Source organism: Saccopteryx bilineata, chromosome 7 (assembly GCF_036850765.1).
Source record: "Saccopteryx bilineata isolate mSacBil1 chromosome 7, mSacBil1_pri_phased_curated, whole genome shotgun sequence".
NCBI lineage: Eukaryota > Metazoa > Chordata > Mammalia > Chiroptera > Emballonuridae > Saccopteryx > Saccopteryx bilineata.
In genome coordinates, this window is record NC_089496.1 from 71,315,615 (window position 1) to 71,339,445 (window position 23,831).

General features: G+C 42.6%; 1 protein-coding gene across 3 annotated transcripts; it reads right to left on the bottom strand.

The window, feature by feature from the left end:
* Positions 1–937: 937 nt before the first annotated feature.
* RCN2 (reticulocalbin 2) lies at positions 938–22,598 on the bottom strand. 3 transcript variants are annotated; one of them, XM_066239902.1, is made up of 7 exons: positions 22,350–22,598; positions 21,954–22,059; positions 20,110–20,306; positions 12,352–12,465; positions 8,217–8,313; positions 5,047–5,189; positions 938–1,299 (listed from the first exon to the last, which is right to left on the bottom strand). In XM_066239902.1, exons 1-7 carry the CDS (start codon positions 22,479–22,481, stop codon positions 1,252–1,254), a joined length of 837 nt encoding a protein of 278 aa, XP_066095999.1. In that variant the 5' UTR covers positions 22,482–22,598; the 3' UTR covers positions 938–1,251. The 3 variants fall into 3 exon arrangements, with proteins under 3 accessions (XP_066095999.1, XP_066095998.1, XP_066095996.1); XM_066239901.1 differs by lacking the exon at positions 938–1,299 and adding an exon at positions 3,189–4,024 and having other exon boundaries at positions 5,047–5,186; XM_066239899.1 differs by lacking the exon at positions 938–1,299 and adding an exon at positions 3,189–4,024.
* Positions 22,599–23,831: the final 1,233 nt, after the last annotated feature.

Consider the following 23,831-nt stretch of genomic DNA (forward strand, 5'->3'; position numbering starts at 1 on the left):
TTTTCCAAAGCCTTCCCACCCACTCACTGTATGTCTCCCACGTGCCTGTCTGGAGAAAGAGCATCCCCAAATTCACTGCTGGTTGTCACCTGCAGGACCGAGCAGCAGAGTGGCCACACCAGCAGCAGGGGGTGGGGGGGAGGAGTACACTCTCCCTGTGCTGTTACTGGAGCAATGGGAGGGCTTGTCTCCACTCTGTTTCCTCTGGTTTTCACCAATTTCTTTTTGGGCTCCTCTTCCTGTCTTCCCACCTCCACCTCTGTGGGCCAGGGATCCCTGCTTGGTGTTGCAAGTCCCCGCTCCTCTGCAGAGGGAGTGAATCCTGGGGCCACAACCACCCCCTGGACATGGGGCCAGCCCTTTCCTCGCCTCTGCCCTTCTTACCAGTCTCCATGTCTTCTTCTGCAAACTTAGTCCAATATGCTTATGCTCAGTGTGATTTCTGCCTTAGCAGTCCCCAAAATAATTCTATTTTCCCCGATCCCCAAGTGTTAAAAAGGTTGAAAACCACTGGTTTAAACCACTCAGTCTGTGTTATTTTGTTACAACATTCCTGGCAAACTAAGGCAGTCACTGGAATTCTGACTTATGCTTCTGAGGAGGAATGGAGCAGACACAAACAGGCCGAGTCCATGAGCACAACTCTGGCATTACAGGACAGGATGGGTTTCTGTTCTAACCTGCACACTCTTGGAAAGTTCCTCATTCTCTCTGAGCCTAGTTACCACAGTTGTTAACTGGGAGTGATTGTGGTTTTGAGAACTACTAGCTTCCTCACTTTTCTGAAAGTTTCACAATTTCAGCTTCTATCTCTGTATTGTTACAAAAAATTCTGTGAATTGAATTGTTAGCCTACATATTTCAAATAAAGGAAATATTTTCTCTTAGTAAGCAGACTCTTTAAAAAAAATTTTTTAATTGATTTTAGAGAGGAGGGGAGAGACAGGAACACTGATGTGTTGCTCACTTACCCAGGCACTTATTGGTTGATTCTTGTATGTGCCCTGACCAGGGATCAAACCCAAAACCCTGGTGTATCAGGACAATGGTCTAACCAAGTGAGCTATTTGGCCAGGGCAGTAAGCAGACTCTTAAGGAGAACATAAACTGAGAGGCGGAGTCAGAACTTCTGAGGCTCAGATCTCTTCCTTCCAACTCTGGCTCCTTCTGTAAGGGGGGGCACCTCTGAGGCAGGAGAGGGGACAAAGGCCTTGTGCTTCACTCCACCCCCTTTTGGTCTTGGCTGAAACATCATATATGTGACTTCTCTGACCACCTGTCCCCCACTCTCCCAATTTCCTGTAATTGAGAAGACCAAAGAGAAATTGCTGTGTGGAGACAAGGGACAAAACTGAGCCAGGTCAGCAGTCACCCCGCCGCCCCAGCATCAGAACCAAGGACCACCCTATCCCCCTCTTGCCCACATTTAATAAAAACCTTCTACCCAGACCACATAGCGGGTCTCTTCCTCTGAGGTTGCCCACTTTCAATTGTATGCTACCATTTAAAAAATTTATTAAAATGTTTATTTTATTGACTTTAATTTTATTTATTTATTTTTTAGAGATAGAGAGAGAGAGGGATAGAGAGGGACAGACAGACAGGAACAGAGGGAGATAAGAAGCATCAATCATCAGTTTTTCACTGCGACACCTTAGTTGTTCATTGATTGCTTTCTCATATGTGCCTTGACCGTGAGGCTACAGCAGACCAAGTAACCCCTTGCTCAAGCCAGCGACCTTGGGTCCAAGCTGGTGAGCTTTGCTCAAACCAGATGAGCCCGCGCTCAAGCTGGCGACCTTGCGGTCTCAAATCTGGGTCCTCTGCATCCCAGTCCGACGCTCTATCCACTGTGCCACCACCTGGTCAGGCTATTTTATTGACTTTAAAGAGACAGAAACATCAATCTGTTCCTGCGTGTGCCCTGACTGGGGATCGAACTGGCAACCTTTGTGCCTTTGGGACAATGCTCTCATTAACATAGCTATCTGGCCAGGGCATATGCTAACATATTAATAAATTTAATGTGCTTTGCTAAATCCTCTGTCACACTCCTGAATTCTTTATTTTTCTGCGGCAAGAACCTGGATCCGGTTGAGGACTCCCTTGGCATCCGTGCCACCCAGCATCAGCTTTTGGTGAGAGTGGGGGTCTCTTCCTTTCACAGGCGCTGTGCCTGCCAGACTTGCAACCAGGGAGCAGCAGGCAGCAAGCAGCTGCAGTTTGCAGCTCTTTTTGTAATCCTGTCTCCAGGAAACTGCATCTTGTTTCTCTCCTCCCCTCCCAACTGGGGGTCTTTTTTTCCTTCTCTCTCTCTGCCTCTCTTTCGAGTTCCCACCCTGCACAACCAAAACCCTCACCTTAAAGGAGTATGTTTTCTGCCCACAGTGGCTGGTAAGTTTGCCATACGGATTTGCCTTGTTTCACCTCTGCCTTTCAGAAACACACCTTTTACCAGATTTTAAGAATACCAAGCCTGACCAGGCAGTGGCGCAGTGGATACAGCATTGGACTGGGATGCGGAGGACCCAGGTTCGAGACCCCGAGGTTGCCAGCTTGAGCGCAGGCTCATCTGGTTTGAGCAAAGCTCACAGCTTGGACCCAAGGCCGCTGGCTCAAGCAAGGGGTTACTCGGTCTGCTGTAGCCCCGTGGTTAAGGCACATATGAGAAAGCAATCAATAAACTAAGGTGTCGCAACAAAAAACTAATGATTGATGCTTCTCATCTCTCTCCGTTTGTCTGTCCTTATCTATCCCTCTCTCTGGGATAAAAAAAAAGAAAAAAGAATATCGAAGTTTCTTTCCTGACCGTTGGCGCAGTGAATAAAGCTTCGACCTGGGACTCTGGGGTCCCTGGTTCAAAACCCTTGAGGTTATAGCTTGAGTACAGGCTTGCCAGCTTGGGCATGGGGGTCACAGGCTCAGCTAGAGCTGCCAGTCAAGGAATATATGAGAAGCAATCAGTGAACAACCGAAGTGAAGAAACTGTGAGTTGATGCTTTTCATCTCTCTCCTCCCTCTCTTTCTTCCTGTTTCTCTCTCATAATCAATCAAAAAAAAAAAAAAAAAAGGAATGACTTAACAGTTTTGGAACACTCAGTACCCAAATACTGGAATGGATGAAGCAGGACAGTGTATAATAAAACAAAACCAATGCTAAATTCAGGAAGATTAAGAAAAAACAAACATTTAAAAAGATAGGACATTTCGTTTTTAATCAGTCAAAAAAGAAAGAGTTCTAGATAATATCAAATTCCATACACAATAGACCTATAGTTACACATTAAATATAATAACTATCTACACATATGCAAAAATATAAAGTTCTATTTCATACAATAAAACGCTTTATAGAAACCATTTTAAAATTAAGCGAACTACTCAGCTTATATGTGAGGTATAAGTCCTTCTATAGGTTCCTTTAAAGGTTTTTAAAACAAAATGCTAAATCTAAAAACAGTGTCCTCTGGTCAGTTCCAAAAATTAATGCTACTTAAACAAACAAAAATGGATAGCTCAGTCACATACTCCTTTAATATTATTTAGGCATCTCTAAAATCTTCCATTTTTTTCAAGTATGGAAATAGAACTCAAAATATTCTACAATACAGTACCAAACAGATGAAGGATTTAGAAAAGTCTGCTGTCACATGGCACAATATTGTTTCATTTCTTCAATACATTTTGAAATAAATATCAGGGTTTGGTTTTGTTTTTCTCTTAAAAGGTCAAAATTATCATCTATGTTAAGATACATTTGCCTGTGGTAAGACTTCAGAGTAGAAAATAACCTCATCGATACTTGATCACAAAAGTAATGCTGGTAACAAATTATAAAAGGAGCTGGCACTCTACACAGGTGTGCTGGGAATTAAAGCTCATCATGATAGAAATATTCATCATGAAGCTGTCGGCCATAATCTGTGGCTTCACTGGTCAGAAACAAGTCCTGGTTCTCCAGAATCTCTCTTTCTGAGAGCTTTCTGTCACTATTCAGATCCATTTCATCGATGAGATGAAGAGCCTTCAGCACAAAACAAAAAGGTGTCAAGTGTAATAAGTATTTTCAGTAAGATGTTCACATTTTAATGGGCTTTGTCAAAACCGTTCATATTTTTATTCATTCAGAGTTTGCATCATCTTTTTAAAGGCGTCTGTGACCAATAAAAGTTAAGAATCATTGATCAAAATGATTATTACAAAAAAATGATTATTATTCCATTTAGGTACTCATTATTGCTAAGTATCTAAAATTATTACACATTGTAACCAGGTCTGTCTACAGCTTCTCTCATTATGTCCTTTCTTAATTTCTGCTGGGTTCTGCACCTTTCAATGCAAATCCAATTCAGGATATCTAAAAGTTAGGCAAAATGAATATAACCCATTTTGAGCCCCTATAGGTAAATACAACTTTACTATTGTATTCATGTACGGTCAAATTAATACATGGTACAATCTTAACTTTCCTGTCCCCTTGACAATCTAAAACAGTTCATAGATTTCAATCAAGAAATAGCATGGGGGCCCTGGCTGGTTGGCTCAGCAGTAGAGCGTCGGCCTAGCGTGCGGAGGACCCGGGTTCGATTCCCGGCCAGGGCACATAGGAGAAGTGCCCATTTGCTTCTCCACCCCTCCGCCGTGCCTTCCTCTCTGTCTCTCTCTTCCCCTCCCGCAGCCAAGGCTCCATTGGAGCAAAGATGGCCCGGGCGCTGGGGATGGCTCTGTGGCCTCTGCCCCAGGCGCTAGAGTGGCTCTGGTCGCAACATGGCGACGCCCAGGATGGGCAGAGCATCGCCCCCTGGTGGGCAGAGCGTCACCCCCTGGTGGGCGTGCCGGTGGATCCCGGTCAGGCGCATGCGGGAGTCTGTCTGACTGTCTCTCCCTGTTTCCAGCTTCAGAAAAATGCAAAAAAAAAAATAGCATGCATTGATGATTCTAACTAAATAAGTAACTTAATTACTTCTCTCTCTAGCTTAAAATTTTGAACTTCCTATTAATAGCACCAAACATGCAAGGCAAGATTAGTCATTCGGTGTCACTCACCTCTTCCTGGGCAATGCCCTGGTTATTGGGGACGACCCAGGACAACAGCTCTTGAGGATCAAGCCTGCCATCAGTATCTTTGTCATAATCATTCAGGAATCTATCTTTTTCAACAAGTATCCACTCTGGATCTTCATTTGCTGCTTAATATAAAAAATAAACCCAAAACAAATATACATACACAAGAACATCAGAGGTACCTAATAATAAGTTCGATATATGCCTAGAATATAGGGAATAATTTAAAGCTTACTAGATAAAGGATGCCCAAAGAAACAGAAACACTTAACTGAAAAGTGCTAAAATAAGTACCAACTACATAGTAATTTTTAAAAGTGATACACGGGTCTAAACAACTCCGAGTTTTTAAATCATTGTGCACTATCACAAACTAGGAATTTTTTTTTATTTAAATTTTTTTTTTATTTGACAGAGACAGACTCAGAGAGAGGGGTAGATAGGGACGGACGGACAGACAAGAAGAGAGAGAGATGAGAAGCATCAATTCTTCATTGTGGCACTTTAGTTATTCATTGATTGCTTTCTCATATATGCCCTGACCCAGAGGCTACAGCAGACCGAGCAACCCCTTGCTCAAGGGAGTGACCTTGGGCTCAAGCTGGTGCGCTTTGCTCAAGCCAGATGAACCCGCGCTTCAGTTGGAGACTGCGGGGTTTTTTTTGTGTTTTTTTTTGTATTTTTCTGAAGCTGGAAAGGGGAGAGACAGTCAGACAGACTCCCGCATGCGCCCGACCGGGATCCACCCGGCACCCCCACCAGGGGCGACGCTCTGCCCCTCCGGGGCATCGCTCTGTCGCAACCAGAGCCACTCTAGCGCCTGGGGCAGAGGCCAAGGAGCCATCCCCAGCGCCCGGGCCATCTTTGCTCCAATGGAGCCTTGGTTGCGGGAGGGGAAGAGAGAGAGAGAGGAAGGAGGGGAGGGGGGTGGAGAAGCAAATGGGCGCTTCTCCTATGTGCCCTGGCCGGGAATCGAACCCGGGTCCCCCGCACGCCAGGCCGACGCTCTACCGCTGAGCCAATCGGCCAGGGCTGACTGCGGGGTTTTGAACCTGGGTCCTCTGCATCCCAGTCCGACACTCTATCCATTGCGCCACCGCCTGGTCAGGCACAAACTAGTAATTTTATTAACTGCTGCTACTTGCTCTGGTATCTAGTATTCCCAGATTTGATCTGAGTAATGTTTTTATGTATATCATGACTATATAAAGCTTCCTATGTGTTCTTATAGTTATGTCATGTGTAATTTGAGACAGAGAGAGAGAAGGGGGGAGGAGCTGGAAGCATCAACTCCCATATGTGCCTTGACCAGGCAAGCCCAAGGTTTCGAACCGGCAACCTCAGCATTTCCAGGTCGACGCTTTATCCACTGCACCACCACAGGTCAGGCTCATGTGTAATTTTAACATGATGCTGACAATAGGGATGTTTTGCGTGTGTGACAGGGACAGAGAAAGAGACAGAGAGAGGGACAGATAGGGATGGACAGACAGACAGGAAGGGAGAGAGATGAGAAGCATCAACTCTTCGTTGCAGCACCTCAGTTGTTCACTGATTGCTTTTTCATATGTGCGTTGACCGGGGGCTACAATAGAACAAGTGACCCCCTGCTCAAGCCACTGACCTTTGGGCTCAAGCCAACAACCCCACACTCAAGCTGGTGAGCCCGCACTCAAGCCAGATGAGCCCTCGCTCAAGCCGGCAACCTTTGGGTTTCGAACTTGGGTCCTCTGTGTCCCAGTCCAACGCTCTATCCACTGTGCTACTGCCTGGTCACGTGACATTATAAAGGATGCTTTAAATTTTTTTTTATTTATTTTTTTACAGAGACAGAGAAAGAGTCAGAGAGAGGGATAGACAGACAGGAACGGAGAGATGAGAAGAATCAATCATTAGTTTTTTGTTGCGCATTGCAACACCTTAAAAGTTCATTGGTTGCTTTCTCATATGTGCCTTGACCGCGGGCCTTCAGCAGACCGAGTAACCCCTTGCTCGAGCCAGCGACCTTGGGCTTAAGCTGGTGAGCTTTTGCTCAAACCAGATGAGCCCTTGCTCAAGCTGGCGACCTCGGGGTCTCAAACCTGGGTCTTCTACATCCCAGTTTGACACTCTATCCACTGCGCCACCTCCCGGTTAGGCATAAAGGATGCTTTTTTTTTTTGTATTTTTCTGAAGTTGGAAACGGGGAGGCAGTCAGACAGACTCTCGCATGCGCCCAACGGGGATCCACCTGGCACACCCATCAGGGGTGATGCTCTGCCCATCTGGGGCATCGCTCTGTTGCAACCAGAGCCATTCTAGCGCCTGAGGCAGAGGCCACAGAGCCATCCTCAGCGCCCGGGCCAACTTTGCTCCAATGGAGCCTTGGCTGCGGGAGGGGAAGAGAGAGACAGAGAGGAAGGAGAGGGGGAGGGGTGGAGAAGCAGATGGGCGCTTCTCCTGTGTGCCCTGGCCAGGGATCGAACCCGGGACTCCTGCACACCAGGCCGACGCTCTACCACTGAGCCAACCGGCCAGGGCCATAAAGGATGCTTTTAAGCAACAATTCTGAAGAAAAGACAGCTGCTCTTAGAAAAGGCTACATATATAAACTCAAATCTCAAACAATCATAAGTCACCATCAGTCTACACTGGTATTTATTTTATATTTCTAAGATTTACATCCAAAGATAGGATTTTGTTTAAAAATACCAACCTTTACTTTCTCTCTCATATGATTTGATAATCACATTTTATCTGTCTGAAACGGAAGACATATGTTTGAATCTAGACACAGGACTAAAGTGAGCAAAACAGCATTCTCAGATAAGCTGTGTGTCCCTTTGTTTCACTTGTGTTATTTTTAACTTGGCAGAACAAGTAGAATCAGGCAAGCTCTTCTTGTTCCATTTTCTTTTATCTTTTAAAGATTTTATTTATTGATTTTATGGAGGGAGGGGAGCAAGAACTATCAACACATAGTTGCTTCACGTTAGCTGTTCATTGCTTGCTTGTCATATGTGCCTTGACCAGGCAAGCCCAGGGTTTCGAACTGGCGACCTTAGGGTTCCAGGTCAATGCTCTAGCCACTGCGCCACCACAGGCCAGGCTGTTCCACTTTCTTCTTTAATTCCATTTGTTCCCCTCCTTCCACACACCCCTTGGCTACTTACCAGGATCCCGCCTGTAGTCACCAAGAAATTCTTCCAAACTCACAAATCCATCACCATTTTTGTCATGTTCTTCTAAAGCCTCCTGAATGACAAATTCCTATTGCATAAAATAAATTAGTAACAACATTTTAAATCCTACCACCACCTGAATCACTTCTACTACAGAATAACTTAAGTAATAATCATTTTGACTTATGCTTGCAAACACTGGAGTTTAGAAGCAGGAATAAAACACCAATATTATGTAACTTTAAATTCACCATCCTTAGGCCTCTGTAGCTAAGAACTCTACTCCACCCTCTTAAACCACCTCAGGACTAAACCCACATTCCTGTTTTCTGCCCATTCCCTGCCTTCTCAAGAATGACATCTCTTGTACTACCCTCATCTTCTTTAACTCCTTTTTCTCCAATCTATTAACAACCCAGAATCTTTATCTTAGCTCTCTTTGCACAGAACTGTTGTTCTACCTCCAGATCTAAAATGTGTCCAGCCTCCAAAACCTCAACCTTCTTGCTTCCCCTTCTATCAAATCTACCCTCACATACTCCAAATCTGTTCTACACGCTCATCAAAGCTTGTCACCAACTAATTCTTCTCTCAAATCCAAAGATTATGCCCTTTCTACTTATACTTGACCCAAAATGACCTAATGGCCAGCTGCCACAGTAGGTCCCTTATTACCTTCCTGTATCATCTTTCATACTTTTCTTATGATGATCCCCACCCAGTACATCAGGCACCATCACCTTTGCCTTTATTCTGGAGCCAGAAAGTCTAAGAGACATAAATATCTAAGCCTAGTCCTTATAAATTCTTTTTGCCATTTCAGTGGGCTCTCACTGCAGTTTGGAAGTCTGTCTCTGCCTGTTTCCCTAACAATACCCTATAGCTGTTCTTTGAAACCTCTACTTCCTTTGAGCCTTAATGCAACTCATTCCAATGCTCTTGGCAAAGACCTCCTTTGTTTACAAACATGGTATACCGTATTCACATGTATAAGATGCACTCTTTTCCAAAAAATTTGGGGTCTAAAAACTGGGTGTGTCTCACACAGTGGTTGTAGATTTTTTTACTTGCATTTCCCACTTTTCCACACTTTTTTTTGAGCTCATTATTGAAGACAGTGATTCGTCATCAGACACAGATGAGGACAAGCTAATGGATAGGAGTTTTGACAGTGATGAGGAGTTGTATGATTTTTATGATGAATAAAACCTGAGTTCAATAACTTGATGTAATATATTTTTTCCCAAATTTCGGGCCCCCAAATTAAGATACGTCTTATACATGGGGAAATACAGTAGTTCTTCTGAAATGCATTCTTGTTTACCAGCATTGTATCCTCACCTTTACCTCTACTCCATTCACTGTTCTCTTTGATCTCAGGAGCTAAAGCTCTCTCCCACTTTTTCTAGGGCAGAGCCCTCAACCGTGCCGAGACCCCACCCTCTCCCGTTTCCTGAGTGCTTTCTTTCCCGCCTAACTCTGGCCTCTCCCCTTGCTTCTCCGTCAGTTCCACCTTCTATGCCTGTAAGCACATTCAAGTCCCCATGACTCGGCTGCGCCATTAAACTACTGTCTGGGTTCCTATTCCTCCTTGCCTACCGCCTCACAGGTTAACGTGACTGTTCTCACTTCCTATTAGCTCTTACCTTTCTTTCTGGATTCTAGCATCACAACTGTAATAAAAATAGTCTTAAAAATCTACCATTCTAGCCATAGCCAGAGGCTTCATCTACATGTGTATGAAATAACACTTAGAAACAAGTCTGGCCCTGGCTGTTGACTCAGCGGTAGAGCGTCGGCCTAGCATGCGGAGGACCCGGGTTCGATTCCCAGCCAGGGCACACAGGAGAAGCACCCATTTGCTTCTCCACCCCTCCGCCGCGCTTTCCTCTCTGTCTCTCTCTTCCCCTCCCGCAGCCAAGGCTCCATTGGAGCAAAGATGGCCCGGGCGCTGGGGAGGGCTCTGTGGCCTCTGCCTCAGGCGCTAGAGTGGCTCTGGTCGCAACATGGTGACGCCCAGGATGGGCAGAGCGTCGCCCCCTGGTGGGCAGAGCGTCGCCCCTGGTGGGCGTGCTGGGTGGATCCCGGTCGGGCGCATGCGGGAGTCTGTCTGACTGTCTCTCCCTGTTTCCAGCTTCAGAAAAATGAAAAAAAAAAAAAAAAAAGTCTGCTTTTTTAAATCAAGTATTACAGATTTTACATAAAGAAATCAGGAAATCCTAACCAAGAGGGCCAAAGATTAGTTTTAGAGGGAGGATCTGAGAATCTCCTGAAATTATAATCCAGCTTTGGGTGTGTATGAGCATATGTGACTTTCCTGGGATAGATTCCATAGTTTACATCATATTTTGAAAGGAGTCTGTAATCCAGTAAATTAAAGAGTCACTGATCAAAATGATTATTACTTCATTCAGGTAATCCTCATGGGCAACAGTATTATCTAAATAATGTTGCCATGGTTAAAATAACTTTTGGAACTACATGAATAGAAATTTCTTAATATTCTAACTTTTAATTCAAAATAGAATCACTTAGTCGATCTTGTATCCCTGCCTTTTCCTATATAACATACGTGAAAGGGAAGAAGGAACACACATAAACAATTAAGGCAAATAGGAATTATTGAAGCTGCTCTGAATGAGACGCCACATTAGGGTCACACATCTCATGTGCTGCCATCAACTCCAACTCAGCACAATCAAAAAACATCCCACCCACCCCATTCCGCTATTACCTTCCTATTACTATTGCACAAGCTCAAAACCTCAGTCATCTCTGATTCTTCTCTTCCCATACTTCTTTAGACTACATTTCATTTATTCTTTCTTCAAATTTTGATCAATCTATTTCATTCCACTGCCACATCGCCTTCCAGACCAAAACACACAGTGCCTAAATTATTTCATTGCTATCACTGGTCATTCTCCTTCTCACTCTTTTTTTTTTTTATTTTTTTTTATTTTTATTTTTTTTTATTTTTATTTATTCATTTTAGAGAGGAGAGAGAGAGAGAGAGAGAGAGAGAGAAAGAGAGAGGAGAGACAGAGAGAGAGAAGGGGGAGGAGCTGGAAGCATCAACTCCCATATGTGCCTTGACCAGGCAAGCCCAGGGTTTCGAACCGGCGACCTCAGCATTTCCAGGTCGATGCTTTATCCACTGCGCCACCAAAGGTCAGGCTCTCCTTCTCACTCTTAACTTGTTCCTTTCTTCCCAGAGAAACGAGACCCAGCATCCTCTGTCTGCCACGACAGGGCTCAGGCAGCTTGTTTCAACCGAATTCTGGCAGTTCATCTAATTGTGCCCAGCACTGCTCTTAAACTAGGTCGTATTTTGTGCCAAGTGAAAAGCCTCAATGGCAAGAGGAATGGTACTAATGGCATTGTCTTGCTACTGTGCTATGGAAGACAATGTATCTGCCACCTTGTTATCACAGCGGCAGCATCTGCCCATGACCTATTAAGTAAGGAGCTCTATCCACCCCCACCCACCCAAATATTCAGGGCTCAAAGCCACAGAGCTGGAGGCTGATGCCAGGCAACAGTCCCTGATATATAAATGTGTAGTCTGTTTTTAAAAGTTATTGTGTTTTATTAATCTCTACTTTCCAATATGATATGCTCTCAAGAGGTTGGCCAAGTCAGTAGGACTCAATCAATGTGGGCTAAAACCTAGAGTGCAACAAATTATTGAAGAGTTGGTAGTTCCTTTAAGTATTACAGGAATGATACTATTCTTAATGCAGCTATACTTTGTATCTTCCCATGAAAAGAGATACAAATACGGTATGTTTTTTAAGACTAAATAAGTTTTCACAAGCATTGTAAACTAAATAGGAAGTTTAAATGTTACTACTATTGAAAAACCAGAAAAAAGTCTGAAAGCCAGGGGGAGAAAAATGCTTATAATATTAGAATTAAAAAAAATTCAGTCCTTTGCTATCAGCCTCCCAATAAGACCCCCACCCCCAGAAGCCTCCTTCCCAGTCCTAATCTTAAATGGGGAGAACTTTGGGTCTTCCTGTCTCTTAAAATTCTGGTTGCTATACAACTCATTTTAATGACTTAGTAAAAACAGGTTTTAAAGTTCTGGTCACTCAATAATTCTCTTACAACTTTTCTTCCTTACCGTCATATAATCAACTTCTTCAGGATGCTCAAAAGCAATAAATTCTTCAAGAGTCAAACCAGGATCTAAATCCTGGTTAGCTTTCTCAAATCGCTTCTTGTCCTTTAAATGAAGCTGGAAAAATTAAAAAAAATGAACATGTTTAAAAGTCTCATCATAATATGTCATCATAAAAAATACTTTGAAAAATGCCAACCATGTGATATCTAAAGTACACATTCATACATTATTTTATCTTCATATCATCCCTTTGAAAGCTGTTTAGGCAAATAATATTAATAAGAAGCAATATAGTGACAGGTTCTAGAGTCAGAGAGACTCAGATCGGAATTCCAGTAAAGCCACTTACTAGCTGTGTTACTAAGGCAAATTATTTAACTTCTTTGGTTTCCGCAACTATAAAATTGGAATGTGATGCCAAAAGCAAAAGGAAAAAAAAACAAAAACCAACTATAAACATGTACACTACATCAAACTAAAAAGCTTCTGCTCAGCAGAGGAAACCATCAACAAAATGAAAGGCAACCTACTGAATGGGAGAAATTACATGCAAACCATGTATCTGCTAAGGGACTAATATCCAAAATATATAAAGAACGCATACAACTCAAGAACAAAAAAAAATTCAATCTGATTGAAAAATGGGCATAAGATATGAATAGATATTTTCCCAAAGACATACACATGGCCAGTAGACTCACGAAAAGATGTTCAATGTCACTAACCATCAAAGAAATGTAAATTAGAACAGCAATATAATATCACCTCACACCTGCTAGAATGGCTATCATCAATAAATCGACAAATGTTCACAAGGATGTGGAGAAAAGCAAACCCTTGTGCACTGCTGGTGGGACTACAAATTGGTGCAGCCATTAAAGAATATGAAGGTTCCTTAAAAATTTACAACAGGCCTAACCAGGCGGTGGCGCAGTGGATAGAGCATCAGCCTAGGGCGCAGAGGACCCAGGTTCGAAACCAGTATAGACTCTCATCAGGCTTGGGCGTGGAGTCACCAGGTTGAGTGCAGGATCATAGAAATGACTTCCCATGGTTGCTGGCTTCAGCCCAAAGGTCACTGGCTTGGGTGGAAGGTCAGAGGCTTAAGCAAAGGGTCACTGGCTCAGCTGAAGCTCCCCCCCCCAGGCACATGAGAAAACAATCAATGAATAACTAAGGTGCTGCAACAAATTGATGCTTCTCATTATCTCTCTTCCCGTTTGTTTGTCCCTCTCTGTCTCTCACTTATCCAAAAGATAAATGAACCCCTACGTTCCCTGCAGCATTATTCACAATAGCCAAGATACAGAAACAACCTAAATGTACATTGCCCGTTTGTTTGTCCCTCTCTGTCTCTCACTTATCCAAAAGATAAATGAACCCCTACGTTCCCTGCAGCATTATTCACAATAGCCAAGATACAGAAACAACCTAAATGTACATTGGTGACTGGGTAAGAAAAATGTGGCACATTTATTATTCAGCCAAAACAAAAACAAAAACAAAAACTCCAAAAATAAAAAGACCCCGAAATTCTGACATTGTAACAACATGCACGGACCTCAAGGGCATTATGCTAAGTGAAATATGTCAGGCTGAAAAAGGCAAATACTGTATGACCTTTCTTATATATGGAAGCTGAAAAAAACAACACATAACCAAAAACAAAACCAAGCGAATAGACACAGAGAATAGATTGGTGGTTACCAGAGATGCAGGGAGGTGGGTGTGGGAGAAACGGGTGAACTGTTTTATTTTTCTTTTAGTTTAAGTAAATGGAATAATTTTTAATATAAATAATAAAAACTGTAAGTTCTATTAAGCAATTGGGATGCAAAGCGCCATTAGGCAATTAGTAAACTTTAAATATTTAATAAATGTTACAAATTACTACTGATAGAAAAACTGAGATTAAATCATTTATTGAAAGAGATGTCAGAAATATAGCTAAAATATATTGAATTTGGATCCATTCTGTTCTTTCTACAGTACTACACATTCTCTTCTTTAACAATCTCAGTATTTTTGGAATACCCAAAAAGCAATAAATTCAGACTATGTATTCCTTTTTAAAAAATTATTTATTTATGACAGTGAGAGAGAGAGGGACAGATAGAGACAGACAGGGAGAGAGATAAGAAGCAACAACCCTTTGCTGCAGCTCCTTAGTTGTTCATTTATTGCTTTCTCATATGTGCCTTGACTAGGGGCCTACAGCTAAGCCAGCGACCTTTGGGCTCAAGCCTGCGACCACAGAGTCATATCCATAACCCCACGCTCAAGCTGGTGAGCCCGCACCCAAGCTGGATGAGCCTGTGCTCAAGTTGGCGACCTTGGGATTTCAAACCTGGGTCCTCTGCATCCCAGTCTGATGCTCTATTCACTATGCCATCGCCTGGTCAGGCTTAAAAAAAAAAAAGATTTTATTTATTGATTTTAGGGGAAAGCAGAGGGGTGGGAAGCATTAACTTATAGCTGCTTCTGTATGTGCCTTGACCAGGCAAGCCAGGGACTTTGAACCGGCAACTTAAGTGTTCCTGGTCAATGCTTTATCCACTGTGCCACCACAGGTCAGGCCTATCTTTCTTCTTTAAAAAATACACTCAAGCCTGACCTGTGGTGGCACAGTGGATAAAGCGTTGACCTGGAAATGCTGAAATCGCCAGTTTGAAACCCTGGGCTTGCCTGGTCAAGGCACATATGGGAGTTGATGCTTCCAGCTCCTCCCCCTCTTCTCTCTCTCTGTCTTTCCTCTTTCTCTCTCTTTCTCTCCCTCTCCTCTCTAAAAAAATGAATAAATAAATTAAAAAAAAATTAAAAGTACACTCAAGTAGTAAATCAAATAGCAGCTATTTGGGACAAGGCTGCTTTTAATTAATTCTCAAAGCTAATTCTATAATAAAGAGCTCTGGAGGTCAACAGTGCTAGTTTGCTAATTCTGCCTGAATTCTGTTTTGAGAACTTCTGGGAATAACTTTTCTATAAATGATGTGTATTAAACTACACATTTTTAAAAAGCTCAATTTCAAATATTTTAGAAGTTTCCAATTCATGTTTCACTTAAGAAGAAATGCTCTCTTCCATTTTCTAGAATAGAAGTTAGGTAGCACTGATTTACTGAAAATAACATTTCTTTTACAATGATTGATTCCCCAAAAGAAATCATCTTTTAAACATTCAGAACTCACCCAATTCTGACAGGAAAGAAAACAACAACAGAACCTTGTTTCCAAATAGCTGCTTTTAATTTAATATTCATAATTTAAATAATTAGACCAAATAATTAAAATTTTATATTTAGGTTTAACATAGGGAAAAATAGACAAACAAGTACTTGATGTACTTAGTTGTATCAATCAAGTTCTTCCTTGAATAAACCACTATTCAAAATACTAAGTGCTTAGATTCCTTATGAAAGAACCCTTCAATCTGGAGCAAAAAGGTCCATGTTTCAGCAGAGGGAGCTGAATTTGGCCAAATTTGCCTAGAAAAAAAGGATCTCTTTCAACAAATTGAGGTTTCTAAAAAAAACAAAAAACAAACAAAAAAACTGAAAGAAATTTTCTTCACATTTCTCAGATTATTCAAATAAACTGAAATAATGCGACTTTGAAAGCAGTTTTATTCACAGCCATCTGAAGAACACAATTTAAGTGCAAATCATATTCAAGCAGCCAGTACACAAAAAGATTATTTTTCTGAAATGGCAAATTTCTTTTTTCTTTTATTAAGTGAGAGGTGGGGAGGCAGAGAGACAGACTCCTGCATACACCCCAACTGGTATCCACCCCTCAAGCCCCCTACAGGGCAATGCTCTGCCCATCTGAAGCCACTGGTTCATCCTCAGCGCCTGGGGCCAACTTGCTCAAATCAATTGAGCCATGGCTGTAGGAGGTAGAGGTAGAGAGAGAGAGAGAAAGAAAGGGGAAGGGTAGAGAAGCAGATGGTCGCTTCTCCTATGTGCCCTGATGGGAATCAAACCTGGGTCTTCTACACACTGGGCTGACACTCTACTGCTAAGCCAACCAGCCAGGGTTGAAGTTGCAAATTTATAAAAAGATGGTAACACAAAAGACTCTGTTTTCTAAATTCTCAACACTTGTTTCTTCTGTATAAAAACCTTGTATTGTAGTGAAAGATAGAACATTACATATAGTAGTAAAAAGCCAGGAACTACAAACAATCATTTATTTATTTATTTATTAATTAATTACAGGGACAGAGAGAGAGTCAGAGAGAGGGATAGATAGGGACAGACAGACAGGAACAGAGAGATGAGAAGCATCAATCATTAGTGTTTTTGTTGCACATTGCGACACCTTTGTTGTTCATTGATTGCTTTCTCCTATGTGCCTTGACCACAGGCCTTCAGCAGACTGAGTAACTCCTTGCTCGAGCCAGCAACCTTGGGTCCAAGCTGGTAGGCTTTTTTTTGCTCAAGCCAGATGAGCCCGCACTCAAGCTGGCGACCTTGGGGTCTCGAACCTGGGTCTTCCGCATCCCAGTCCGACGCTCTATCTACTGCGTCACCGCCTGGTCAGGCTCATTTATTTTTATATAACAGAACAAAATTGCCATGTTTTAGTAGGCTAATGATTTGACATGAAGAAATATATAATTTGTGATGCCAGAACAAAAATATAGGTCTTAAAAAATTCTGAGTAGTCCCATGTATGAGTCTGTCTTACATAATTATTGCTTATACATGCACGTTCAGCAGCTGGCTTTAGAAGTTAAAGCAACTAAACTTTTGCCAGGTAGGTCCCCAAACTTTAATTATCCTGCTTAAAAGTGCTGTGGCACAGTGGATAAAGCATCGGTCTGAGACACTGAAGACCCAGGTTTGAAACCTGGAGGTCGTTGCATTGAACGTGGGCTTATCAGCTTGAGCGTGGGGTTGCTAGCTTGAGTGTAGGATCACAGACATGACCCGATGGTTGCTGGCTTGAGCAAGGGATCACTGGCTCAGCTAAAGCCTCCTGGTCATGGCATGTATGAGAAAGCAAGATAGGAGCCATTTACCTCTATGCTGGAGGCACATGCAAAGCATGTGCACAGCTGTGAGCAGAGAAATGACCAACTTTGAGCTAGTGTTGGCCTCTAGAGTTCAAAAGGCCAATACAATTCTACAACAGATAACATGTACAATGATGAAAGATGGCCATTAAAACTAAAAGGTAGATACTAATCATGGGTAAGTTAAAGAGGTTCAAATGTTTTCCAGGCACCCTTGACTAATATTTTGGGACATAACAGTTTGTAACAGATGCTTGGTTTTATTTTTTCCCACATATGAAAATTTATCTTAAAAAAAAAACTTTAAAATACAAAAGTATTTGAAATAGCAATTTCTAAAAAGTTATTTATCTTGAAAAGTCCTAATTACTAAATAAATGTCTTTCCTAAATCTTGTCTTCCTCAGCTCTGCTTAAGAAGCCTATATTTAAACTAATGAAACCATGAGACACAACAGAACTACAGTGATACTGAATCTTCAAAGCTGAGTTATTTAGGAGCACTCACTATGGAAGACAGTATTGTAAACTCCTCAAGAAATGAAACAGCATTACCATATGATCCAGCAATTCCAATTACACTTCTGGGTAATACTCAAGTATAAGAATGGAAAGTAGGGCCTGACCAGGCAGTGGCAGAGTGGATAGAGCATCGGACTGGGATGCAGAGGACCCAGGTTTGAAGTCCCAAGGTTGCCAGCTTGAGCACGGGCTCATCTGGTTTGAGCAAAAAGCTCACCAGCTTGAGCCCAAAGTCGCTGGCTTAAGCAAGAGGTCACTCGATCTGCTGTAACCCCCCCCCCCAAGGCACATATGAGAAAGCAATCAATGAACTAAGGTGCCGCAATGAAGAACTCATGCTTCTCATTTCTTTGTCTTTCTGTCTGTCACTATCTGTCCCTCTCTCTGTCTCTGTCACACACGCACACAAAAAGGAAAGTAGGGTCTCTAACAAATATTTGCACACCCAGGTTCAGCATTATTCACAATAGCCAAAAATTTGAGGCACCTAGTGTCCATTTATAGATGAATAGGTAAACTAAGTATGGTATATACATACATATATATGTATATTCTGGCCCTGGCCGATTTGCTCAGTGGTAGAGCGTTGGCCTGGCGTGCGGAAGTCCCAGGTTCGATTCCCAGCCAGGGCACACAGGAGAAGCGCCCATCTGCTTCTCCATTCCTCCCCCTCTCCTTCCTCTCTGTCACTCTCTTCCCCTCCTGCAGCCAAGGCTCCATTGGAGCAAAAAGTTGGCCCAGGCGCTGAGGATGGCTCCATGGCCTCTGCCTCAAGTGCTAGAAGGCTCTGGTTGCAACAGAGCAATGCCCCAGATGGGCAGAGCATCACCCCCTGGTGGGCGTGCCGGGTGGATCCCGGTTGGGCACATGCGGGAGTCAGTCTGACTGCCTCCCCATTTCCAGCTTCAGAAAAATACAAAAAAAACCCCAAAAACCCAAAGTTTTGACATATGTTACAACATGAATGAACCTTGAAGACATTATGCTGAGTGAAATAAGCTAGTCAAAAACAAAACAATAAAAAACTCAAAACAAAAGGAAACAAAAACAAAAAACAAATGCTGTAAGATTTCACTTATGTGTGGTACTCAGAGTAGTCAAAAATCAGACAGAAAGTAGAATGTTGGTTAATAGATGCTGAGGGAGGGGTAACAGTGAGTTAACAGGTTTAGTTTTTATTTATTTATTTATTTATTTATTTTTACAGAGACAGAGAGTCAGAGAGAGGGATAGATAGGGACAGACAGACAGGAACGGAGAGAGATGAGAAGCATCAATCATTAGTTTTTCGTTGCGACACCTTAGTTGTTCATTGATTGCTTTCTCATATGTGCCTTGACTGTGGGCCTTCAGGAGACTGAATAACCCCTTGCTCGAGCCAGCGACCTTGGGTCCAAGCTGGTGAGCTTTGCTCAAACCAGATGAGCCCGCGCTCAAGCTGGCGACCTTGGTGTCTTGAATCTAGGTCCTCCACATCCCAGTCCGAAGCTCTATCCACTGCGCCACCGCCTGGTCAGGCTAGTTTCAGCTTTTTAAGATGAAGCATTCTGGAGATTGACTGCATAACAATGTGAATGTACTTAAGACTACTGAGCCAAACACTTAAAAATGGCTAAAATGGTAAATTTTATATATGTGTATTTTACTACAACTTAAAAACATTTGAAAGAGATGATTTATATAAAACAAAGTGTTCAAAAATGGCAATGGGCCTCTTATAGTCTTCTTCGTAACTATAGCACTGACTGATCAATAACATAAAACAGAAAATACTGGGATACATATTAAAAATACACTAAAAAGTCCTGGTGGGATAGCTCAGCTGGTTAACACACAGTCCCAGTACACAAAGATTGCTGGTTGGATCCCTGGTCAGGGCATATACAGGAACAGACTGATGTTTCTCTCTCTCTCTCTGTCTCCTCCTTTCTCTCTCACTAAAGTCAATAAATAAAAATTTTTTTTAAATCACTAAAAAAAGCAATTCTGGGAATGAGGACAAATGATACGGCTGAGAAAAAGAGAGACAAGGTAGTACAAAATAAAAGTACTAAGTCTGGCTGGAAAGGAAACCATCAAAATGACCAATGAAGTGGAACAGGGGTTGCACAGAGAACAGGGCAATCGGGCCTATCACCTCGGGCCCCCTGGTGCTCATTCAGGCAGGAAGGTGAAGTGAACAGATGTGATCAAAAGGAGCAGCTTGTGCACAGTTACTCACCTGCCTAAAAGACTCCTCTTCTGCATCATCTAGAGCTGTGTTCTCATCAAAGTCAATCACACGATCATACATCTGAATGTTGTATTCATCCCACGACACACTCCCATCACTGTTTTTATCGTATTCAACAAACTGTTGTTTTGCTTCTTGCATAGCATAGTGTTTAAAGGACATCTGAATCCATGAACTGAGTTCACCTATGAGAATTTCCCAGAACACAATAAATGTTAATGTAATTCTCATATTTGAGGATTTCTAAACCACCTCTAAAAGAAAAAAGAAAAACTTCAGCGTCTGCAAATAATGAATGAGAATTGGCTTAGCTGTATTCATAGAAATAGCAGAAGGTATTGAGAAAATTGGAGACTGAGTCTAAAAGCGCACATTATATTATGTGATTTAAAGAGAATGTAAGCTCCTCTGGTGGAGCTCTCTCTCCTCACTAAACTGAATAGTCTTAAAAAAAAAAAAACCCTCCAAAAAAGAGCTCATCATGGCACCATAGAACAATATAACCAGTAACAATGGTTCACTTCAGCTTTACCAGAAGGGGATGATTTACTTTCAAGATTTTGTTTTCTTATCTGTAAAGTGAACGTTTGGACTAAGTTCTTTTTAACTTTAAATTTTTTTAAAGTTTACTATTAAATATTTGATCATATGTAGGCCTTACAGACAGGTACCATAAAGTCTTCAAAATCCATTTGTTCGGTGTGTTTTCTAGTATAACCAAAGAGGGACCCACTTTTACTGGATATTAGAGTCTAAGATTTTCTTGCTGTTTAAGTATAAAGAACCAAAACCTCAATATTCCTAAAGGCACTGATGTGAATATTTTATTGACAACACATCTTAAATTTATCAGTTTGTAATTCTCTCTCCAGCAACTTCATTCCTTAGATGCTGACAGGTTATATAGCAAAGAAGCGCCTGAATTTCTGTTGAGGATCAACTTACAAAGTTGACAGGGTTCATCACTTTGAATTAAACAATGAGAGGCAGCTGCACAGCAATTTACTTAAGACTATTCTTTTAATATTTTGTGCATATTATTTTTGACTACAGAATCTAAGAACACTCAGATTTTTATTTTTAAGTGAAGGGTATTAAAAATCGCATTAAGGTCAGACGATTTGGATTCTAGTCCTTGCTTCTTCACACTTGAGAAAGGCATTTACCCCTCTGGGCTTAAGTTTCTTCATCTCTACAAAGAAAGATCAACAAGATGATTCTAGGGATGCTACTAGCTGTAATGATTCGTGATAAACACAATTCACATGCAACAGGTCCTTATCTTCTTGCTTAGAGAAAGCAAGTAGAAAAGGCATATATCAAAAGAGCAATAAAAAGAAGTATAAATCAAAAGAGCAATAAATCAATGCCTTAAGTTGGTTTTTGGCATTATTTCTCCAAAAAGAAACTCATTGTTGTACACATGATAAAAGTCTTAAGAGAAATAAGGAAGATACGACTTTCACATACATGTAGGGTCAAGGGACAAAGAACAGAGTTTTACTTGGTATCCCCTGTCTAAATGTTTCGAGGCATATTGGAGGGAAGTGGGTTGGGGGATTGTAAAGGGTAAAGGGGGTCAAATATATGGGGAGGGAATATTTTACTTTGGGTGGTGGGCGCACAATGCAATATACAGATGATGTATCATAACCAATGTCACCCCAATAAACTTATTGTAAAAATAAAAAAGAAATTGAGATTTCCAGGAATAATACCTATTATGTCCTTTCTGTAATCTGTTGAAACACTAGTAATGTACTCTCAACAGACACCCCCCTTCTTAAACGTTTGTGTTTATGTCCCCTGTTAGTTGTGTAGGACGTCCTTACTTTCGGTGAGAAAGCCATCTGAGTCCAAGTCAATTTTCTTTATGATTGACTTCAGTCTTTTGTGTTGCTCTTCGGGGGTGAGTTTAACATATTCGTCGACTTCTTCCTTTGGAGGGTAAGCGACACACAGTGGGTCAAGCATTATCAATGGAGCAAAAATGGTGGGGAAAAATACGGATACCAGAAGCCTCCTGGTCGAGAATTTTGGGGCGACTCACACCAATTCTCCAAGGCCCGGTCCCTACACATCCTCGGTGATCCTGCCCGCTTGAGGGTAGAAGCGATCGGGCCCCGGGGGTTCCCTAGCGAGCGGCGTCCCGCCCGGCGTCCAGGATCAGGCCGCCTAGAGACTAAGCCGCGGAGTGAGGCCGCCCTCCCAGCCCGGCCCAGCCTCACCTGGCCGCCCAGCAGCGCCTCGCGGTCGTAGTCGGTGCGGTGCTCGCCCTGCGAGTCCCCAGCGCTAGACGCCGCGGCGCATAGTAGCAGGAGGAGCAGCCCCATGGCCGCGGGCCTCGGGCCCAGCCGCATAGCGCCGGCCGCCACGGACACAGAGCTACGCCGGGGGAGGGGGGAGAGGCGTACGTGGGGCACGCAGCGCGGAGGGGCGGTGGCACAGTTCCTCCAGTCCCGCGAGCTCAGGTCCAAGCCACGACTGCGCAGTGCAGGGCGCCGGGCCAAGATTATATAACCCCGGTGGAAAGGTGGGGCGCCAGGCCGCACCGCTGATTGGTCCAAACGACGCCGGGGGTGGGCTGTGGCGAGGGGGCGGGGCTGCGGGAGCGGAGAACTTGTCTAACTCATCGGGTTCCTGCCAGGTACTCTGGTTCACTCTACGTGTGTGTCCCGGTTTTCATCAGTGAGAAAGGCAGGGTATTTGGGTGAACACAGTACAGTAGTTATAAAAAGATGCCCTGGCGAACCAACGGACAGTACCTATTTCCCGGTCTTCAGTGTATCACTACTGATTTATTTTACTAGAGCGGGAGAAACAAACGCAGGTACTAAAGAGGCGTATTTGTATCGGATGCTCAATTTTGTGACTTACCGGTAGTTCTTTTTGGCCCTTGAAAACCTGTTTGCTCACTTATAAAATGGGCATAGGAACAAGACCACCTTAAAGAGTTATTGTGAAGATTAAATTAATATAGTGCATTTAGACAAGTAACTAGCATGTGTGATAAAATGTTTGAAAATGTCAGCTTCACATCCATGTGGGTAGAAAAGCAAAAAAGGACTGCACAGAAGGAATAGCTTGCTTAGCAAGTCCTAGGAAAACCTTTACCTGTAGAAGATGTTTTGCCTGTTCTTGAACTGTATTTAAAAATTATTTTTAATTGATTTTTCAGAGAGAGGAGAGAGGTGATGGGAGCCAAAAGTATCAACTCATAGTTGCTTCACTTTAGTTATCGGTTGCTTGTAGTATGTGTTTCGGCCTGGCAAGCCCAGGGTTTCGAACCCAGGACCTCAGCATTCCAGTTCCACACATCCTCTATGCCCCCACAGGCCAGGCTGTTCTTGAACTTTATATAGATGGCATCATACAGCATTTACAGTAGTGGTCCCCAAACTTTTTTGGGCCACGGACCGGTTTAATGTCAGAAAATATTTTCACGGACCGGCCTTTAGGGTGGGACTGATAAATGTATCACGTGACCGAGACAAGTGTCAAGAGTGAGTCTTAGACGGATGTAACAGAGGGAATCTGGTCATTTTTTAAAAATAAAACATCGTTCAGACTTAAATATAAATAAAACGGAAATAATGTAAGTTATTTATTCTTTCTCTGTGGACCGGTACCAAATGGCCCACGGACCGGTACCGGTCCGCGGTCTGGGAGTTGGGAACCACTGATTTACAGGATTTGGTCATATGCCCTCT

Bases quoted from the DNA above. Each gene is read 5' to 3' on its own strand.
- RCN2 (XM_066239899.1), bottom strand. From the start codon at position 22,481: ATGCGGCTGGGCCCGAGGCCCGCGGCCATGGGGCTGCTCCTCCTGCTA. The intron at 20,307-21,953 runs GTAAGGACGTCC...AAATTCTCATAG, and splicing joins AGATGGCTTTCTCACCGAAA to GTGAACTCAGTTCATGGATT. The intron at 5,190-8,216 runs GTAAGTAGCCAA...TTTTATATTAAG, and splicing joins TGACTACAGGCGGGATCCTG to CAGCAAATGAAGATCCAGAG.